Consider the following 22239-nt stretch of genomic DNA (forward strand, 5'->3'; position numbering starts at 1 on the left):
TGGTCCATGGTGTGTAATGGCGAGCAACACTTGACACATTTATTTCTCATCCCAGTTACTAATAAGCATGCACCCATTAAGAAAATGATTGTAAAAACTTAAATCCATGTGGATTGATGAGGAATTGAAAAACTGTATGGTTGAGAGGGATGAAGCAAAAGAGATGGCAAATAGGTCTGGCTGTACAACCGATTGGCAAGCGTGAAGCAAATTGAGAAATCATGTGACTAAACTGAATAAAAAGAAGAAGAAACCACACTATGAAACAAAGATAAATGACAAAGAATGATAGTAAAAAGCTTTGGAGCACCTTAAATTAAATTTTGGCCAAAAAGATAGCTCATTCATCACAAAATCCACTGATATTGCCAACTACTTTAATGATTTTTTTAATTGGCAAGATTAGCATACTTAGGCATGACATGCCAGCAATAAACGCTGACACTACACATCCAAGTATATCTGATCAATTTATAAAAGACAAGCATTGTAATTTTGAATTCTGTAAAGTAAAAGGTGAAAAAAAAATTATTGTCTATCAGCAATGACAAGCCACCGGGGTCTGACAACTTGGATAGAACATTTCTGAGGATAATAGTGGATTATATTTCCACTCCTATTTGCCATATCTTCAATTTAAGCTCACTAGAAAGTGTGTGCCCTCAGGCCTGGAGGGAAGCAAAATGTATTCCCCTACCTAAGAAGCGCAAAGCCCCCTTAACTGGCTCAAATAGCCGACCAATCATCCGGTTACCAACCCTTAGTAAACTTTTGGGGAAAAATGGTGTTTGACCAGATACAATGCTATTTTATTGACAACAGACTTTCAGCACGCTTATAGGGAAGGACACTCGACAAGCACAGCACTTACACAAATGACTAATGATTGGCTGAGAGAAATTTACGCTAAAAAGATTGTGGGGGCTGTTTTTGTCATGCCGTGATCCGTTTCACCTGTCTTTGTGATTGTCTCCATCCCCCTCCAGGTGTCGCCCAACTGCCCCATTATGCCCTGTGTATTTATACCTGTGTTCTCTGTTTGTCTGTTGCCAGTTAGTTTTGTTCTTCATACCTACCAGCGTTTTTCCCTTTGCTCTTGTCTTGTCTATAGTTCCTGTTTTCAGTTTTCCCAGTGTTGATCTTTCTGACTGCCCTGACCCTGCCTGCCGTCCTGTACCTTTGCCCCACTACTCTGGACTACCGACCTCTGCCTGACCTGACCCTGAGCCCGCCTGCTGTTCCGGTGAATTACACCCAATCTGGATTATTGACCCCTGCCTGCCTTGACCTGTCATTTGCCTGCCCCTGTTTGAAGAATAAACTTCTGTTTCTTCAACACTGTCTGCACCTGGGTCATACCTTATAACCTCTTGGGGCTAGGGGGCAGTATTGAGAATTTAGAAAAAAATATGTGCCGATTTTTAACTGCCTCCTACACCAACTCAGAAGCTAGGATATGCATATTATTAACAGATTTGGATAGAAAATACTCTGAATTTTCTAAAACTGTTTGAATGGTGTCTGTAAGTATAACAGAACTCATATGGCAGTCAAAACCCTGAGACAAATTCTAACAGGAAGTGGATATCTGATGTGTTGAATAACTTTTAAGCCTATGCCATTGAAACACACAGGGACTTATTAATAATTGAGCACTTCCTATGCCATCCACTAGATGTCACCAGTCTTTACAAAGTGGTTTGAGTCTTCTACTGTGAAAACTGACCGAACGAGAGGCTTGGAAAGTTGGTCATAAGCGGATGGCCTATACTACTCTGGTGCGCGAGTGCATGTTTGGGTACTCTCGTTCCAATATGTTTTAAAAGAGTATACAATCGTCCGCCTTGAATATTATTGAAGTTCTGATTGATTGAAAAAGGCCCTAATGATTTATGCTAAACAACGTTTGACATGTTTGAACGAACGTAAAAGACGCCTGTCTTTGCATTGACAAAACATTACACACAGCTATTTTCAATGTACTGTCCTAACATAATCTAACTTTATGCTTTCGCCGTAAAGCCTTTTTGAAATCGGACAACGTGGTTAGATTAAGGAGATGTTTATCTTTTCAAAGGGTGTAAGATAGTTGTATGTTTGAGAAATTTGAATTATGACATTTAACCTGTTGGGGGTAGGGGGCAGTATTGACACGGCCGGATAAAAAACGTACCCGATTTAATCTGGTTACTACTCCTGCCCAGTAACTAGAATATGCATATAATTATTGGCTTTGGATAGAAAACACCCTAAAGTTTCTAAAACTGTTTGAATGGTGTCTGTGAGTATAACAGAATTCATATGGCAGGCAAAAACCTGAGAAGATTCCTTACAGGAAGTGCCCTCTCTGACAAGATCTTGTTCTTCTTGTCTCTGTTTATTGAAGACTGAGGATCTTTGCTGTAACGTGACACTTCCTACGGCTCCCATAGGCTCTCAGAGCCCGGGAAAAAGCTGAATGATATCGAGGCAGCCCCAGGCTGAAACACATTTGCGCTTTTGGCAAGTGGCCGATCACAGGACAATGGGCTTAGGCGCGTGCACGAGTCGACCCCATGCTTTATTTTCTTTCGTCTTTTTACCTAAACGCAGATTCCCGGTCGGAATATTATCGCTTTTTTACGCGAAAAATGGCATAAAAATTGATTTTAAACAGCGGTTGACATGCTTCAAAGTACGGTAATGGAATATTTAGAATTTTTTTGTCACGAAATGCGTCGTGCTCGTCACCCTTCTTTACCCTTTCGGATAGTGTCTTGAACGCACGAACAAAACGCTGCTGTTTGGATATAACTATGGATTATTTGGGACCAAACCAACATTTGTTATTGAAGTAGAAGTCCTGGGAGTGCATTCTGACGAAGAACACCAAAGGTAATAACATTTTTCTTATAGTAAATCTGATTTTGGTGAGTGCTAAACTTGCTGGGTGTCTAAATAGCTAGCCCTGTGATGCCGGGCTATCTACTTAGAATATTGCAAAATGTGCTTTCACCGAAAAGCTATTTTAAAATCGGACATATCGAGTGCATAGAGGAGTTCTGTATCGATAATTCTTAAAATAATTATGCTTTTTGTGAACGTTTATCGTGAGTAATTTAGTAAATTTTTTGTAAATTCACCGGAAGTTTGCGGGGGGTATGCTAGTTCTGAACGTCACATGCTAATGTAAAAAGCTGGTTTTTGATATAAATATTAACTTCATTGAACAAAACATGCATGTATTGTATAACATAGTGTCATCTGATGAAGATCATCAAAGGTTAGTGCTGCATTTAGCTGTCTTCTGGGTTTTTGTGACATTATATGCTAGCTTGAAAAATGGGTGTCTGATTATTTCTGGCTGGGTACTCTGCTGACATAATCTAATGTTTTGCTTTCATTGTATAAAGCCTTTTTGAAATCGGACAGTGTGGTTAGATTAACGAGAGTCTTGTCTTTAAAAGGGTGTAAAATAGTAATATGTTTGAGAAATTGAAGTAATAGCATTTCTAAGGTATTTGAATAATGCGCCACAGGATTCCACTGGCTGTTGAGTAGGTGGGACGATTTCGTCCCGCCGACCCTAGAGAGGTTAAATGTTTTCAAATTTGGCGCCCTTGATATTTCACCTGCTGTTGATAGGGTGTACCAGGGGTGGGACGCTTGCAAGCATATATGTCACATAAACCCAAACCACAGCTACATGCAGCACGAACCTTTGATGATCTTCATCAGATGACACTCCTAGGACATTATGTTATACAATACATGCAGGTTTTGTTCAATCAAGTTCATATTTATATCAAAAACCAGCTTTTTACATTAGCATGTTTTGTTCAGAACTAGCATACCCACCGAAAACTTCCGGTGAATTTACTAAATGACTCATGATAAACGTTGACAAAATACATAACAATTATTTTAAGAATTATAGATAGAGAACTCCTTTATGCAATCGCTATGTCCGATTTTAAAATAGCTTTTCGGCAAAAGCACATTTTGCAATATTCTGAGTACATAGCTCGGCCATCACAGGCTAGCTAATTTGACACCCACCAAGTTTGGGGCTCACTAAACTCAGAACAACTATTAGAAAAATTGGATTACCTTTTCTGTTCTTCGTCAGAATGCACTCCCAGGACTTCTACTTCAACAACAAATGTTGTTTTGGTTCCAAATAATCCATAGTTATATCCAAATACCTCTGTTTTGTTTGTGCGTTCAGGTCACTATCCGAAGTGAAGCGAGCGCATTTCATGACAAAAAATGTAAAAATATTCCATTGCTGTACTTCGAAGCATGTCAAATTTTTTCGTAAAATAGCAATAATATTCCTACCGGGCGACGTTGTATTCATTCAAAGGCTGAAAGAAAAAAAATGAGAATTCTCATGAACGCGCATCTCCAGTCTCACTGTCCCCAGCCTGACCACTCACAAAATCTGCTGCTGTTCTTCGCCCAGAGACAGGAAACACGTCATTCCACTTTCTGGCGCCTTCTGAGAGCCAATGGAAGCCTTAGAAAATGTCACGTTACAGCACAGATGCTGTATTTTCGATAGAGATGCAACAGAAGGATAACAAATTGTCAGACAGGGCACTCCTGTATGGAATCTTCTCAGGTTTTGGCCTGTCATCTGAGTTCTGTTATACTCACAGACACCATTCAAACAGTTTTAGAAACTTTAGTGTGTTTTCTATCCAAATCTACTAATTATATTGCATATTGTCGTTTCTGGGCAAGAGTAGTAACCAGATTAAATCGGGTATGTTTTTTATCCGGCCGTGAAAATACTGCCCCCTATCCCAAAGAAGTTAACGGCACTTTTAACAAGGCAGGTCCTACAGGCCCTAGTTTTGTCGCACCTGAAAATTGCAATTGACTCAGAACAGGGCAGTAAGGCTGGCCCTTGGATGTACACAGAGAGCTAATATTAATAATATGCATGTCAATCTCTCCTGGCTCAAAGTGGAGGAGAGATTGACTTCATCACAACTTGTATTTGTGAGAGGTATCGACATGTTGAATGCACCAAGCTGTCTGTTTGAACTACTGGCACACAGCTCGGACACCCATGCATACCCCACAAGACATGCCACCAGAGGTCTCTTCACAGTCCCAAAGTCCAGAACAGACTATGGGAGGCGCACAGTACTACATAGAGCCATGACTACATGGAACTCTATTCCACATCAAGTAACTCATGCCAGCAGTAAAATTTGATTTAAAAAACAGATAAAAATACACCTTATGGAACAGCAGGGACTGTGAAGCAACACAAACATAGACACGCATACAAAGAAACGATAACATGGATTTTTAACATGGATTTTGTGTTATAGATATGTGGTTGTAGAGTAGAGGCCTGAGGGACCACACTTAATATGTTGTGAAATCCTTTATAAATGTATGGTAATGTTTTTAAAATATATAACTGCCTTCATTTTGCTGGACCCCAGGAAGAGTAGCTGCTGCCAGCAGTACGGTATGAATTAGGGAAAGTCTTCTTCTAACGCTGATGTGTGTTTGTTTGGCTGCCACGCACTCAAGTTAACAATATCAAAACAAAAGTAAACATTTATGTGGCCAATACTATCCGTAGAGGTGTGTTATTGTGCAATTTGTGTATATATATATATATATATATATATATATATATATATATATATTTGTGTATATATAGATATCTATCGATCGATCGAGATATATACATATATATATATATATATATATACACACACACACACACAACACGATTTTAATATGTACCTTTCCGGTAGGGGCAGTGTTGGCCATGCAGTACTCAATATTGTCTTAAGTCTAATTTCACTAGAGAAAGAGAGAGAAAGACAAAGACAAAGAGAAAACAAAAGAAAAACAGAGCGATGGAGAAAAAAATAAAGTCTGCTGTTTTTGTATTTATTATGGATCCCAATACCTCCTTTAGTCTCTCTCTGCTCACATGGTAGCATAAGCGGTGAACAGAAACACGCTCGCTCGTGTATGTGTGTGTGCGTGCACGTGTGTGAGAGGGAGAATCGTCTCTGGTCTCTCTCATATTACCTGGCAACCACTGAGGAGCTACAAATGCCACCAGAACCACTCACAGTTGATTGCAGAACTAAGATGCTAATGAGTCGATAATGGGCAACAAGGGGCTGACAATGTGTCAATCATTAATCACATTTACTGATATATATATATATATATCATGTATATATATGTATGTATGTGTGTGTGTGTGTGTACCTGGTGTATATGCCATCCAGGATGCCCAGTCTTGCCTCTGTAGCTGGTACATATGATCCCACCTGGGCCATGATGCTGACTAGTGCCACCTGGCGGATGTAGGAGCTCTTACCCCCCATGTTTGGGCCTGATATTATCAGAGTCCTCCTCCCGTCACCCTGAACAAACGGAGAGGGGGGGACAAAGTGTAAATAGCTAATAACTAAGTGGTGTTATTTTTTTTTTTATTGACACCCCTAAGCTAAAAGCCACGACCTCCGACATATAGCAGCTGAGAAAACAACTCTAATACTTAATTTTCTTTCTCTTTAAAATCATGTGACAATCATGATACTTCTTCTTAGTTGTTTATCCTCAAAAAGATAGGGGTCAAAATGATTGATACCCCTGTTTTCAATACTTCAACTTGCAAGGATAATACCACTGAGGCTATTTATCTAAAATGTTTTATGAGATTGGGGAACACATTGGGAGGGATCTTAGACCATTCCTCCATACAGAATCCTTCCAGATCCTTGATATCCTTCGTCTGTACTTACGGTCAGCCCTCTTCAATTCAAACCACAGGTCTTCAATAGAGTCCGGAGACAGATAGCCATTGCAAAATGTTGATCTTGTGGTTAATTAACCATTTCTTTGTGGATGTGTACGTGTGCTTGGGGTTATTGTCTTGCTGGAAGAGCCACTTGTGGCCAAGTTTGAGCCTCCTCAAACTTGGCTCCTCAAACTTGTATTAGTATAAAATAATATAATTTCCCAAATATAGCTCAGTATTTGTGATTTATATTACTGTATACAGTCTTTTTTTGCTCATCTTTATCAAAAGGTACCAATATTTTTTGACCTGACTGTATATCAATTGATATTCTGACATTGAGCAGTTGTAAGCAGAGTAATCAGGCAAAATTGTTTCTGCCTGGAAAGATTTAAGACCTTAGGTGTTCAATTCTCAGTACCACCCTGTTGCAGAATCAAATGTCAATACATATTCAATCTTAATGCATAACGAATCACAATATGTATCGAATAGGGTATGTATCGTGAAATGTATCGTATCGTGAGATCCCTATCCTACTATCTTTCTATCCACCCTCTCATTGAATGTTATGACTTATGGACATGATATGAACATGGTAATATTATGAACATGAATAAACAGTCCATAGACAGTAATGACCATATGAGCACGAAGAAATAGATGCTTTTATTTTATTGCTCTATCTAGAGGGAGAGAATGAAAGAGAATAAGAGGGAAACTGAAATCCGTTTTACCTCATTTTTAACAGCATGTTACATGTACAACTTGAGATGACAAAACTCAAAATCACCTGTATTCTACACACTGAAATGGACACAAGGCCCTCCCTCGCCCTCCCTTTGGCAAATCAGACCATAACTATATCCTCCTGCTTCCTGCTTATGAGCAAAAACTCAAACTGGATGTACCAGTGATGCGCTCAATATGGAAGTGGTCCGATGGAGCAGACCGGAATATGACACAGACCGGAATACGTTCTGGAATTCACCCACATCAGTCAACGGCTTCATTAATAAGTGGATTGATTACCTCCTCCCCACAGTGACTGTAGATACTGTACATACACCAACCAGAAGCAATGGATTACAGGTAACATCTGCCAAGAAAACCTGCCTAAATGACTATCGCTGCGTAGCACTCACATCTACAGTAAAGCAATGAAATGCTTTGAAAGGCTGGTCATGGTTGACCCCTACACCATCATCCCAGACACCCTGGACCCACTCTAATTCCCATACCACCCCAACAGATCCACAGATGACTGGCCAGAAACAAAGACCTTTCTTCTGAAACTCGTCAGTCTATTCTTGTTTTGAGAAATGAAGGCTATTCCATGCGAGAAATTGCCAAGAAACTGAAGATCTCGTACAACGCTGTGTACTACTCCCTTCACAGAACAGCGCAAACTGGCTCTAACCAGAATAGAAAGAGGAGTGGGAGGCCCCAGTGCACAACTGAGCAAGAGGACAAGTACATTAGAGTGTCTAGTTTGAGAAACAGACGCCTCACAAGTCCTCAACTGGCAGCTTCAATAATAGTACCCACAAAACACCAGTCTCAACGTCAACAGTGAAGAGGCGACTCCAGGATGCTGGCCTTCTAGGCAGAGTTGCAAAGAAAAAGCCATATCTCAGACTGGCCAACAAAAAGAAAAGATTAAGATGGGCAAAAGAACACAGACACTGGACTGTCATGTGTGCTCCCTCTCCGGCCTCTAGGTCACCAGGGCGCTAGGGCGCACACCTGTCACCAGCGTTACACGCATAATGACACTCACCTGGACTCCATCACCTCCTTGATTACCTGCCCTTTATATGTCATTCCCTTTGGTTTCTTGCCCAGTCATCACCTGTTCCTGTTTCATGTCAGTGCGCTCTTTGTGTTTGTTTTGTTCATTTATTTATTCAATATATTCACTCCCTGAACTTGCTTCCCGACTCTCAGCGTACATCGTTACAGAATGAGAACTCAACAAAGGGAAGCATCAGGGAGTGTTTTTTTGTTATGTTTTTGTGTTGGGGGTGATGTCAGGTCTGGGTGTTTGAGCTACCTGGGAGGCCTCAGCCGGTTTGTAGGCTCCCATGCCTCAGCGGGTTTGATAGGCTCCCATGCCTAAGCTGGGTGAACAGGTCCCCGTGCCTCAACCGAGGCAACCGGGAAGGTCTCAGCCAGCTCATCAGGCTCTCACTCCTCAGCTGGTTCATCAGGTTTCTGCGCCTCAGCGGAGGCAACCGGTCCGCTCCGGATCCCTGGGATTGTCCCTGTGGTTGGCGTACTGCGGCTGGAGCCCGAACACGCCGGGGAGGGGGAACTTCCACGTATGCTCTCTCTCCGACACTCATGCTCCCGCGCCTTAGCCGGATCGACAGGTTCCCGCACCTTAGCAGAGGTGACCGGTCCGCTCCTGATCCCCAGGATCGTCATCTTGGTCGGCGTCCTGCGGCTGGAGCCATGCGTCGGGGGGTGCTGTCATGTGTGCTCCCTCTCTGGCCTCCAGGTCACCAGGCTGCTCGTTAGGGCGCACACCTGTCACCAGCATTACGCGCATAATGACACTCACCTGGACTCCATCACCTCCTCGATTACCTGCCCTTTATATGTCACTCCCGTTGGTTTCTTCCCCAGTCGTCATTGTTCCTGTTTCACGTCGGTGCGCTGTTTGTGTTTCTTGTTTTGTTCATTTATTTATTCAATGTATTCACTCCCTGAACTTGCTTCCCAACTCTCAGCTTACATTGTTACAGGACAGAGGAACTGTGCCTAGAAGGCCAGCATCCCGGAGTCGCCTCTTCACTGTTGACGTTGAGACTGGTGTTTTGTGGGTACTATTTAATGAAGCTGCCAGCTGTGATAACATAATTGCAAAAAGGGGTTTCTAATGATCAATTAGCCTTTTAAAATTATAAACTTGGATTAGCTAACACAACGTGCCATTGGAACACAGGAGTGACGGTTGCTGATAATGGGCCTCTGTACGCCTATGTAGATATTCCACTAAAAAATTTTTTTTTTAAATAATCGGCGTTTCCAGTTACAATAGTCATTTACAACATTAACATTGTCTACACTGTATTTCTGATCAATTTGATGTTATTTTAATGGACAAAAAATTTAGCTTTTCTTTAAAAAACAAGGACATTTCTAAGTCACCCCAAACTTTTGAACAGTAGTGCATGTAAGCATGCTGTTCATAGACTACAGCTCAGCATTCAACACCATAGTCCCCTCTAAGCTCATCACCAAGCTCAGAACCCTGGGACTGAACACCTGCCTCTGAAACCGGATCCTGGACTTCCTGGCGGGCCGCCCCTAGGCGTTGGGGGTAGGCAACAACACATCCGCCACGCTTACAATCAACACGGGGGCCACTCAGCGGTGTATGTGTAGTCCCCTCCTGCACTCCCTGTTCACCAACAACTCCAACACCATCATCAAGTTTGCTGACGACGCAACGGTTGAAGGACTGATCACCGACGACGAGGCAGGCTATAGAGAGGAGGTCAGAGACCTGGCAGTTGTGGTGCCAGGACAACAAAATATCGCTCAACGTCAGCAATACAAAGGAGCTGTTCGTTGACTACAGGAAAAGGAGGGACGAGCACGCCCCCATCTACATCGATTGGGCTGTAGTGGAACAGGTCAAGAGCTTCAAATTCCTTGGTGTCCACTTCACCGAGTTGTGAAGAGGACACAACAGTGCCTTTCCCCCTCATGACGCTGAAAAGATCTGGCATGGGCCCTCAGATCCTCAAAATGTTCTACAGCTGCACCATTAAGAGCATCTTGACTGGCTGCATCACTGCTTGGTACGGCAACTGCAAGGCACCTGATTGCAAGGCACTACAGAAGGTGATGAGTACGGCCCAGTACATCACTTGGGCTGACTCCCTGCCATCCAGGACCTCTATACCAGGCGGTGTCAGAGTAAGGCCCAATTTTTTTTTTTTTTAACTCCAGCTACCCAAGCCATTGTTCTCTCTGCTAACGCACGGCAAGCGGTACCACTGTCCGAAGTCTGGAACTCTCTCTCTTGCACTGACTATGCACACACACTGGACTCTACCCACACACTCACACATACTTACACCCCAACACATACACAATACAAACACCCACATAACATACGCACACATACATAGGCTGTTGCTCCACATACGTTGCTGCTACAGTCTATTACCTATCCTATTGCCTAGTCATTTTAGACCTACTTATATGTATATAGCTACTACCTCAATTACCTCGCACCCGTACACATCGACTTGGTACTGGTACCATGTTAATTTGACATGTTATTGTTATTCATGTCACTATTTATATTTTTTATCTTAAACTATGCATTGTTGGAAAAGGACCCATAAGTAAACATGCCATTTTCAATGTAAGCATTTCACCTGTTGTTTAAGAAGCATGTGACAAATAAAATTTGAGAGAAAGAGAGAGAACGATATATGGAGAGAGAGTGAAAGAGAGGGAGAGGTCGATATTACATTGCTGATCTGTACAGTGAGTAGGTGGGCAGTATGAGAGCTCGGATTCCTATTGGCGCCTTTCGCATTTCACAGGGAGAAGGATTAATCTACACCAGCTTGTGTGTGTGTTTGTCTGTATACCTGTAGTTCTGTGTTGTTGGGGACGTATTGTGTGTGCTCTCCCATCAGTAAGTCTATCACAGGATGTCTGCCGTCCCTGATCACGATTTGACGGTCTCCCTCACACAACACCGGCCTGGGAGAGAACACACAGTTATATACTCTGAGGTGAGAAGTAGGGGGTGTAGTTGGCGAGAGAGGGACACAGAGATAGAGGGATAGAGAGAGGGAGATGTTTAGGGTGTAGTTGGCAGTAGAACTAAGCCTTCTGGGCCCAGTCCACTCCTCCTCACAGGCTGTTTAAAACTGTAACACACACACACTCATACCTAAGGTAAAGGTCATCAGAGTGATTACCTGCAGTAGTTCCTCTGCTTAGCCACCTCAGCCAATGAGAACAGGCAGTCCACTGTTGCTAAGTTACCAACAGCCTTCTTCATAGTGTGGTAGTACTCCCCAAACTGACTGAGAGCGGGAGAGAGAGAGAGTTTGAGTGTAGAAGGGGAACAGGCAAAACTACCAAACATTAGCACCAAAAGTGATATGCGGTTGTCTTAATGTAATCGGTGTGAAATGGCTAGTTAGTTAGTTAGTGGTGCGCGCTAGTAGCGTTTCAATTGGTGACTTCACTCGCACCGAGACCTTGAAGTAGTTGTTTCCCTTGCTCTGCAAGGGTCGTGGCTTTTGTGGAGCGAGGAGAGGGACAGAAGCAATACTGTTAGATTGATGCTGTTGACCCGGATCACTGGTTGCTGTGGAGAAGGAGGAGGTCAAAAGGGGGTGAGTGTAACCAGTGCAAAATGGCTAGCTAGTTAGCGGTGTGCACCTATTTGGAACACCTATATAAACTTAAAAAAGTCTAATAAATGTATTTAATATACACCATCACAATAAATCCATTATTTATTTTGGTCAGGTCTAAAAAAACATTATGATAAAGAGAAAATGTATTTCAGAAGAACAGAATATGAGTTGGCCTACTGTATGTTATCTGGCTCTGCTCCATGTCATAGGCTTGTTCATTTAGCTGACAAGATATGCTTAGAAGTCCCATGCCATTATTTTATATGATATGATTTTATAGTAAGAAGAATATAATTGAACTTAGTTGAATAAAATAGAAAGGATATTTTTCCCATTCGGGAGCGAGTGCACATATGAAGTTGAGCGTAAAAGTGATAATTTAACAGGTCATATATGCTAGATTTGGAGATACTTGGCAACTTTAGTTGTGACCTTTGTTTGTGTATTAGAAATGATGGGCTGTGTCGTAGAATTCCAACATTATGTTAAATCACATTACTTTTATAATAGAATGTAAGCCTATATTAGTACTTACACTGTTTTTCTTAGAGGCAACATAATAGAGTTCTTAGAACTCTTATGTGTCTGTGTGGAGAGAGAAGCCTCTGAGATTTAACATTGACAGTAGATTTACGATGGCTTGGTGGTAAAACAACATTCCCTTCCATGATTAGTGTCTGTGTGCCTGTCTGTCGGTGCCAGGGAGACGCAATCTCCAGTTTATTTAAGGAAAGGACCTAGTATCTATGTTGCATTAGTATTTCTGTATAAGAAAGAAGTAAATGAACTAGAGACAGATATTTGGCGCCATGTAAATCTTGACGTTTGTTGCATGAGAGCAAAATGTACTTTTGTATAAATTCTCTCATCTGTGATTTGTCATGAATATCCAGGAGGATGGACTTTGTTATAAAATGCTGTGGCTGAGTTCTGCTGTTTGGGCTCTCAACGAATCACCTACTGTACAGGTGGGTCATTGACAAGCTCCGTTACTGCAGTAATTAAATAATAAAGTTTAATCTTGACTTTACTAATGTAAAATGTATTTCGATATACTGAACAAAAAGATAAAACACAAAATGTAAAGTGTGGGTCCCATGTTTCATGAGCTGAAATAAAAGATCCCAGAAATGTTCCATACACACAAAAATATTATTTAATTCAAATTTTGTGCACAAATGTATTACATCCCTGTCAGTGAGCGTTTCTCCTTTGCCAAGATAATCTATCCACCTGACAGGTGTGGTACCACATGTAACCAAGCCAGCCCAGGACCTCCACATCCAGCTTCTTCACCTGCGGGATCGTCTGGGATCGTCAATGATTCCGAGTAAGCTACTTCAGTTTTAGACCGAAGCATGTGCTTAATATGAGCTGCTCCAACCCTGTTCCTGCTGCTACTCAGTGCTTAATTTGGGAAACCAAGTGAAATCTGTTCGGGAACATCGAAAGTAACATGTTTTCGTACAAAAACATATTTCACTAATCTGTTGACAGCCCCTCTGAGCGCTCTAGAAAGGAATAAAGGAGAGAGAGGAGATGGAAATGCACGGTGGTGAGATATTCTCTATGGCTAAAGGTAAATGTGTCACCTAATTAATTTTGAAACTTAAAAAAATGCCCTATTACTAGGCTATTCAAAATCCAATATAAATGTACTATAATTGTAGGCTAACTCTGTATGCTGCCCTGCACAATCAATGAACCAACAGCATCGCCCAGGGCTATGCGTTCTCTCCCAGACTGCTGGATAGAAATTTGGGAGTGTAGCATTAAGTCCATCCAGTATGAATAAAGATACAGCCCACACTCAAAAGGCGATTATTCAAATTTGTTTAATTTTGGAGAATAGGCTAGACTGGAGGCGATTTTAGCATGTAAATCTTGGTGGGGCAAAACAAAATATAGAAAAGTGGGATGCATGCCAGCAAAGCCACTACACAACACTAAAGAATACATTTAGTGCACTATAACGGTGACAAACGGTGCCCACAAACTGTTAGGGCCTACATAATGCTGTCCCAACAGCAGTCCCAATACTTTACCACTGTTACATCTGGCTATCAGTATAGCCTTTTGTGGCAGCGAAACAGTTCATTCAGCCTCATTTACTGCCTTTTAAAAAAACAAAGCTGATATGGCTGACTTGCTTAAACAAATGTGGTTTCTAATGACAATTGAGATGTACAAACTATGTCATAAGGGGACAACAAGCGGATAAGAGGCAATCCATAATTTCGATTAAGACATTAATGAGCGAGCTAGGACGGACGTAGTCAATATAACTATTTGTTTAGCACTTTTGAAATGTTCTCCCTGTATGCCAAGTCAGAACCGTAGAATAAATAAAAGTGGCATATAAGCAGACAATGAAAGCTCTTACAATATTCAATGATTACATTTCTCCAAAACAAGTTATAGGCTACATGTGCACTACCAAGTCAGAACAGTAGTCTAAATTAAGAGGGGTGAATAGACCAAATTATTAGGGTGAGGCACATGGGCTACTAACATCTTACTACAAAACATACACTTATTATTACTTTCTTAGCTACAGTATACATAACTCCCTGGCATATTATATAATTCATGCAGCAGCAAACAATACATTTTTGGACTCAACTTGTTATGATGTGCTCACTTGAACAGGAAGGTGGCGCGGCGGTCCTTTGTGGGCATATTTCGTCATCAAAATACGGCATTCTCTGGATTTATGGTGCTTTCAAAACGTCTGGGAACTCGGAAAAAAAGGTTGAATCATGAGGACGTCATTGATCTTCAGGTCGTAGCTCTAGAAAGAGGCCAGATGACCGTTCAAACGTATTTTCCCTGTCAGAGCTCGTTTATTCCCGTCTTCCCAGTTGTCTTGAACTCACTGAAGTCACGTTTTCGCAGTTCCGAGTTAACAGTTGTTTTGAGCGCGACACAAATCATGCTTCATTGACAGCATGGCCAATGTTGAATGTTAATCATTTTAAGCCTGGAAAAGAGATCCTGAAACCCAGACTTGGGACCACATAGCCACTCCACAGGCTAGTGATTAACCACTGTCACTGATTCGTTCCAAACCACTCATTGTTGAATTTGCGATTTCCAACTTGTTGTGTAATGTTCATGTCTAATGGCCCAATGAGCACCGATATGTTTTATCTGTAACTTCTCTTCATTATTTCTCTTCATAAGACAAGGATTAAAAAGGATTTGCCAGTAGATTGTCGACTTGACTCATGTTGATGACTGCTAGCTAAGATTTTGAAAGTATGATGTTGACATGATCAGTTCAATCAAAGCTACAGTACATATAACGTGATTTGAAGTCATTTTATCTGTGGCCAATGACCTTGAGCCTTCTTGGATGGGCACTTCTAATGTAACTCTATGGCACTATCCAAGGGGCTACAAGTTTCTAGCTCTACCCTTAGACTTGGAGGTGACGTAGTGTCCCCATGAGTGACAGAACAGAGCCAATAATGGCGCAACGCTCCGTATTTTCTGTTGGCTTGCCACACCACCACAGAAAGAACTGAGATAGGCTGAAACACCTGCATTTTGGAGCAAGAAAACTAAAAAAAGAGACCATGTTTGTATGCGGCTTCATTGGCAAACTGATATGTGACACGTATTAATGTCAAAATAACATACAAACAGGCAAGCACCCCCACTGGGCTAGACCTATTATGTACCGTCTTAAATCAGTTTTGTTTTTTGTTTTTCTGGCATGGGTAATATGTGGTAGGCTATGTATTGTATAACGGCCTATGCATAAACTCTAATATGCGTATGGGTGTTTTAAATGAATCATCACCTTTGAAATTTCGTTCTGTTAGGCTTTGAAAAAACATCCACAACAACCATTTTTTACACTCAGTTTCAACCTGCTGTTGAAATTTCTTCAAATTGATCAGCACAGTGAGGTGAGTTTTAAAAGCATGATACTGTTTTGATGATAAGTGTTTGATGTGATTTTCGATTGCATTTGCATTGATATCAATGGTTAGAGGGACAATAGAGCCCCGTGTACCAGGCCATTAGGACCTGATGGTCATTAGCAAGTTGGGTACTACCAAAGCTTGTCCAGAGTGCATAAGAGGAGATTACCGTGACATGGAATTTTACTGCGGTCATGACACATGGCGGTAATACAGTCACCGCAACAGACCTAGTCACTCACTCCGAGACCTTGAAGTAGTTGTTGTGGAGCGATAGGTAACGGTTCTTCGAGGGTAACTGTTGTTGATGTGTGCAGGGAGTCCCTGGTTCAATCCCACATTGTGGCGAGGAGAGCGACGGAAGAAATACTGTTACATTAAGGTAGGTAAGACAAGCGCATATCACAGTCGCTGCAAGTAAAACTTTCCTCCAAGTACAGCTATTAGCACAATCAGTGATAGTAAGAAAATAAAGTGCAAGTGTTAGTGCAAGGGGGTGCTTGGGGGTTAAACCAAGAGGCTTTTGAAGAGACATTATTGGAAGCTGGGCAGGGACTCTGCTGTCTGGATTTCAGGAAGGAGCTTGTTCCTCCATTGTGGTGCCACGACAGAGAAGAGCTTTGACTGGTATTTGGGGAGCTGTCCCTCATAGGAGTGGAGGTGCCAGGAGACCTGACATGGCGGGTTGGAGGGAAGGATGTCTTTCATTTAGATTTTTTCATGCTTTTTTTTAAGGTCACTTTAAAACACCTAAAATGGCATATTACTGCTTCTTACCTTATCAGCTGGACTGGCTTGTAGTCCCAGTAAAAGTGCTAATTAGAAGTGAAATGCTAATTAGCTGCATTGTGCAGTGTTCTAAAAAGTATGTTTTACTCTCGTGGATTTCTAGCACTTTGCTACTACTGATATGTAATTGACAGTTGGTGTTAGTTGCCGGTGGAAATGTTACATGTAGCTCCTTTAAACTAGGTCTTAAACCTCCCATTGGAATTTCTGCTGTTTTACACATCAACCCCCTCCCCACTTTGGATGGATGTTAACAACATGAAATTGATGTACTGTAGGTGATGAATAAGGGATACATACTGTAGGAAGTTGGTCCATTCTTTCTGGCTGTCGATGAGCAGCTGTTCTCTGAGCTGGGACAGACTCCTACATCTTCCTATCAGGTACGGAGACTGGTACCTACTCACTGCCTTAGTACTTGAAGGAAGGGAGTAGGGGAAGGAGGGAGGGGGAGAGAGAGCGATTCATCCTCAGTCATAGATCATGGCCTTTGATTTCATTTCCCAGCTCAACAAATATCACAATTTCCTGTCAGGACCTCTATCTTACAAGACGGTGGTCAGAGAAATGAGACGGAGGGGAAAGGTAGACATAACAGGAAGAGACAACACTGATTAGAACAGATAAATAAAATGTGACAAAATGTGTAACACTCCCATCTCTGTCCTCTCTGTGTTCTCACCTGCTGATCTTAACCCAGTCGGACGGAACCACAGACACCATAGAGTTCTTCACCTCTATCAAGAACTGGGATGGGGGAGGCAAAGAGGGAAGCGGGAAGAGAGGGATGTAGTGGGAGAGACAAGGATGGAGAGAGGTTAGGAGGTAGAACAGGAGGGTAGATAAATAACTTGCCTGCAGAGACAACATCAATTTGATTAAAACACACAAACAAGCCTTAAAGATGTAAAGTCCCCTGTTTTGGGGACCTGTGTGGTTCTGGTACCGGTTAGGACAGACATTTGCGCTTATAAATCGATATGTGGACACCACAGATCGAAATGGCTTGCATTGAGAGGTAGCCCTGATTCTTACGGAAAGGAGTTTGTCTCTTCTGCCTGTGTGACGCAGGATGTGAAATCTGACACCATTTGAAGCTAGGCTGTCCCTCCTACCATTTCATTCGCTCTTCCGACTGTCCATCAACTCCTGGCTGAACCCTATTTTCATATTTGTACTGTGTACTTGAGCTTGTGTCTTCAAAAGTGACTACACCTCAGCAATGTATAACTATTTTTACCAGTAAGGGGAGATTTGAAACTTTCTTGAGCATTACTAATTATTGTTTATGGCAGGTTTTCCCAAACTCTGGGTGCACGTTTTGGTTTTTGCTGTAGCACTACATAGCTGATTCAAATAAACAACTCATCATCAAGGTTTGATTATTTGAATCAGCTGTGTATTGTTAAGCCCCCCCCCCCCCCCCCCCGCATCTAGGCGGGGCCCCAGAACAGAGTTTGGGAAACCCTGGTTTATGGCCCTCTTATGATAAATAATTACTTTGGGGGATTACATTAGGTTACATTTAAGCAGTTAATAAGTCAGACACACACATACACAACTAAAATCAGATCCCCACGGTGACCTAGCCACCTACAGAAAATGAGGCCATCAGTGCCCACCTAACACAAACACAAACGCATACACTCACCTATTCACCCGCAGCTTTTCTCACAAACATACACGCACGCCTAAATTAGATCACCACTGTGACTCAGCCACCTACACAAAAGGCATCTTCACACTTAGTAAACTTTTTGTAAAAATACCATAGACTACACATATTACTCAAATGCAAACTTGCGTACTTGCTACGTCTCGACCACTATCTCTGGAAGTAGCGCATGACACTCGCCCAACAGTTGCACCACTTGAAGCAGGGCAGTGTAAACAGAATTGTCTCGTTGAGTTAACACTCCTACAATATAAATGGTAATAGCAGTGCAATGTTTTTTAAACAGTTGAAATGTATAGACATTTTCCTAATATTTGAGACTTGTTTTATAGATTTTGTGCCTGTTACATTCTGAAATTGTCACAGTAGCCGCCGGCTGCACTGATCCTTGTAAAACTATAGAAGCCCATCCCCACCACCAAAAACATGGAAAATATAGATCATACAAATAGGATATGTTGTTTCATTTGTAGCGTTGATTTCAGAGGTGGCACCACAGGTCCCAGAGTGATGGTGGGGTAATTGTTTTCCTGGGGCCCAGAGTTTTTCCTGATCTGGTAGTATGCTAACCTAACCAACTCCGGATCCTAGTTTTAGCACATGACATAGTAATAAATCATCTGTAAAAACATTTTTATGTGGGACCAAATTAACAATAAGGTCATATGGTAAAAAAATAAATACTGGAAAGACTCCTGGCCCAGGGAGGATGAAAACAGTAAAACCATTTAAACAGACAACATCTGCGATTGGACAAAAACTAACAGGCTCGCTGTATGCAGGGTTGCATTGTGTAGGCCTTGGCAGCTGTAATTAAAAAGACACTCATCCAGTATGTCATCACTATTGTGATGATTGATTAATTAATTCCAGTCAATAATTTTGGATTCAAAAGGCCTAGGTAGCCTAGCCATCCAAAGTGTGAATTTCTCGCTACGTGATGAATACATGCTGTTAAAGCAACTGTGCTTTTGTCTACAATAGACCAACATAGCTACTGTAGTAAGTCAAAGTTGTGTGCTGGAAAACCTTGGCTGAGCATGGGTGGAGTAGGCATTGTGGTGCTCACGTGAATTTCCTTTCTTTATTGGCTTCAGACCAATGCCTCTTTCTCAATTAAAACACCATTTTTAGTTTTTAATTGTAAAATTGTCATTTTGAGCTGTGGACCAAGTATGGGACGTTGCCAGCCACAGCGAAAGGCAAGGCTGTAATGTGAATTGAAAAGTAGAATTATCAGACTCTCCTTCATATCTTGTAGTGGGAATAGGGCTAAAATGATATTAGTCTCCACCTAACACAAACACACACTCCCCTGTCCACCTGCAGCTTCTGTCACACATACTCTCTCTCTCTCCGTTACCTCTTGTCCACTGACTCTGACGTAGTCCAGTGTGGGGGTCCTGAGTGTTTTTCGGACCTCTCTCCGGTGGTCTTGTATCTCAGTCAGAACCGATTGGATCTCGACTCTCCTCCCCTGGAGCACTGGGAAGCCCGATAGGTCACAGAACAGCTCCCTCTTATCCCCTGACCTACACACACACACACACACACACACATATGTTTTACTTTCACCTGTATGCAGATGGCACTGTGGTGTATGCCATTGCCCCACAGCTGACCAAGCTTAGTCAGAGCTTCAATCTGCCTTTATTTCGAAACAGAAAACTTTTGATGAAATGAAATTTGTACTTAATGCAGGTAAAACAAGTATATGTTATTTACAAAATGACGTAAAAATGTTTCAGATGATTTGGATGGTGCCCACTTCTTAATATCTGGGCATCTGGAATGACGAAAAGCTATCAATCAAAAAGCAAGTTGATGAATTTGTTAAATTAAGAATTAATATAGACCTCATCTATAGGAACAGGTCCTGTCTTTCAGTAAATAGCAGAAAACAAATAATTAAGTCAACATTCATTCCGGTTATTGACTATGGCGATATCGTCTATAGGAATGTATTGAAGCCATTGGATGTAGTTTATCATAGCACATTGCACTTTATTACGGGTGATATGTTCAGTACACATCAATTACATTTTGTATTAAAAAGTAGGCAGGCCCTCTTTGAAGTCTCGAAGATCGATCAATTGCGCTCTTTTTGTCTATAAAGCCTGCTTGCATAAACTTCTGCAATACCTTACCTTATTGTTAACATTATTGATCATAGTCTGGTACTGGAAAAAGTATGTGTTATGGCTTTACACCCCCTGCTTTAATGTGGATAAAGAGTTACTTGTCTAACAGAACACAGAGGGTGTTCTTTAATGGAAGCCTATCAAATATAACCGAGTTAGAATCAGGAATTCCCCAGGGTAGCTGTTTAGGCCCCTTGCTTTTTTCAATATTTACTAACGACATGCCACTGACTTTGAGTAAAGCCAGAGTGTCTATGTATGCGGATGACTCAACGCTATACACATCAGCTACTACAGCGACTGAAATGACTGCAACACTCAACAAAGAGCTGCAGTTCATTTCAGAGTGGGTGGCAAGGAATAAGTTAGCCCTAAATATTTCTAAAACTAAAAGTATTGTATTTGGAACAAAACACTCACTAAACCCTAAACCGCAACTAAATCATGTAATAAATAATGTGAAATTGAGCAAGTTGAGAGGACTAAACTGCTTGGAGTAACACTAGATTGTAAACTGTCATGGTCAAAACATATTAATGCAGTAGTAGCTAAGATGGGGAGAAGTCTGTCAATAATAAAGCAATGCTCTGCCTTCTTAACAACACTATCAACAAGTCAAGTCCTACAGGCCCTAGTTTTGTTGCACCTCGACAACTGTTCAGTCGTGTGGTCAGGTGCCACAAAAAAAGGACTTAGGAAAATTGCAATTGGTTCAGAACAGGGCAGCACGGCTGGCCCTTGGATGTACACAGAGAGCTAATATTAATAATATACATGTAAATTTCTCCTGGCTGAAAGTGGAGGATTGACTTCATCCCTACTTTTATTTATGAGAGGTATTGACAATGTTGAATGCACCAAGATGTCTGTCTAAACTACTGGCACACAGCTTGGACATCCATGCATACCTCACAAGACATGCCACAAGAGGTCTCTTCACAGTCCACAAGTCCAGAACAGACTATGGGAGGCGCACAGTACTACATAGAGCCATGACTTCATGAAACTCTATTCCACATCAACTAAGTGACGCAAGTAGTAAAATTAGATTTAAAAAACAGATTAAAAAAACACCTTATGGAACAGCGGGGACTGTGAAGCAACACAAACATTGGCACAGACACATGTACAAACACACACACGATAACATATGCACTATACATACACATGGATTTAGTACTACAGATAGTGGTAGTGGTCTTTTTTTTAAGTGGGGGTAGATCAGCTTTAATATTGTGGATAGACTGTGCAGCTTCCATCAATGTAATTGTCTACATCATCTCCAATCCCCCATATATTTTGGGGAAAATATATACAGTGGGGGAAAAAACTATTTGATCCCCTGCTGATTTGTACGTTTGCCCACTTACAAAGAAATGATCAGTCTATAATTTTAATGGTAGGTTTATTTGAACAGTGAGAGACAGAATAACAACAAAAAAATCCAGAAAAACGCATGTCAAAAATGTTATAAAATGATTTGCATTTTAATGAGGGAAATAAGTATTTGACCCCTCTGCAAAACATGGCTTAGTACTTGGTG

General features: G+C 41.5%; 1 protein-coding gene across 5 annotated transcripts in view; it reads right to left on the reverse strand.

Annotated features, from left to right (window-relative positions):
* The window catches only part of msh3 (mutS homolog 3 (E. coli)), a 161985-nt gene that overhangs the window by 72063 nt on the left and 67683 nt on the right, over positions 1 to 22239 (reverse strand). For all 5 annotated transcript variants that reach the window (XM_045707205.2, XM_045707201.2, XM_045707200.2 and 2 more), the window contains 6 exons: positions 19919 to 20087; positions 17563 to 17627; positions 17181 to 17297; positions 11716 to 11823; positions 11380 to 11494; positions 6232 to 6389 (listed from right to left, as the gene is read on the reverse strand). In XM_045707205.2, coding sequence (XP_045563161.1) covers positions 6232 to 6389; positions 11380 to 11494; positions 11716 to 11823; positions 17181 to 17297; positions 17563 to 17627; positions 19919 to 20087 — 732 coding nt within the window. The remainder of the gene's footprint in view (positions 1 to 6231; positions 6390 to 11379; positions 11495 to 11715; positions 11824 to 17180; positions 17298 to 17562; positions 17628 to 19918; positions 20088 to 22239) is intronic.

The sequence above is a fragment of the Salmo salar genome, chromosome 24 (genome assembly GCF_965601325.2).
Source record: "Salmo salar chromosome 24, fSalSal1, whole genome shotgun sequence".
NCBI classification, from domain to species: domain Eukaryota; kingdom Metazoa; phylum Chordata; class Actinopteri; order Salmoniformes; family Salmonidae; genus Salmo; species Salmo salar.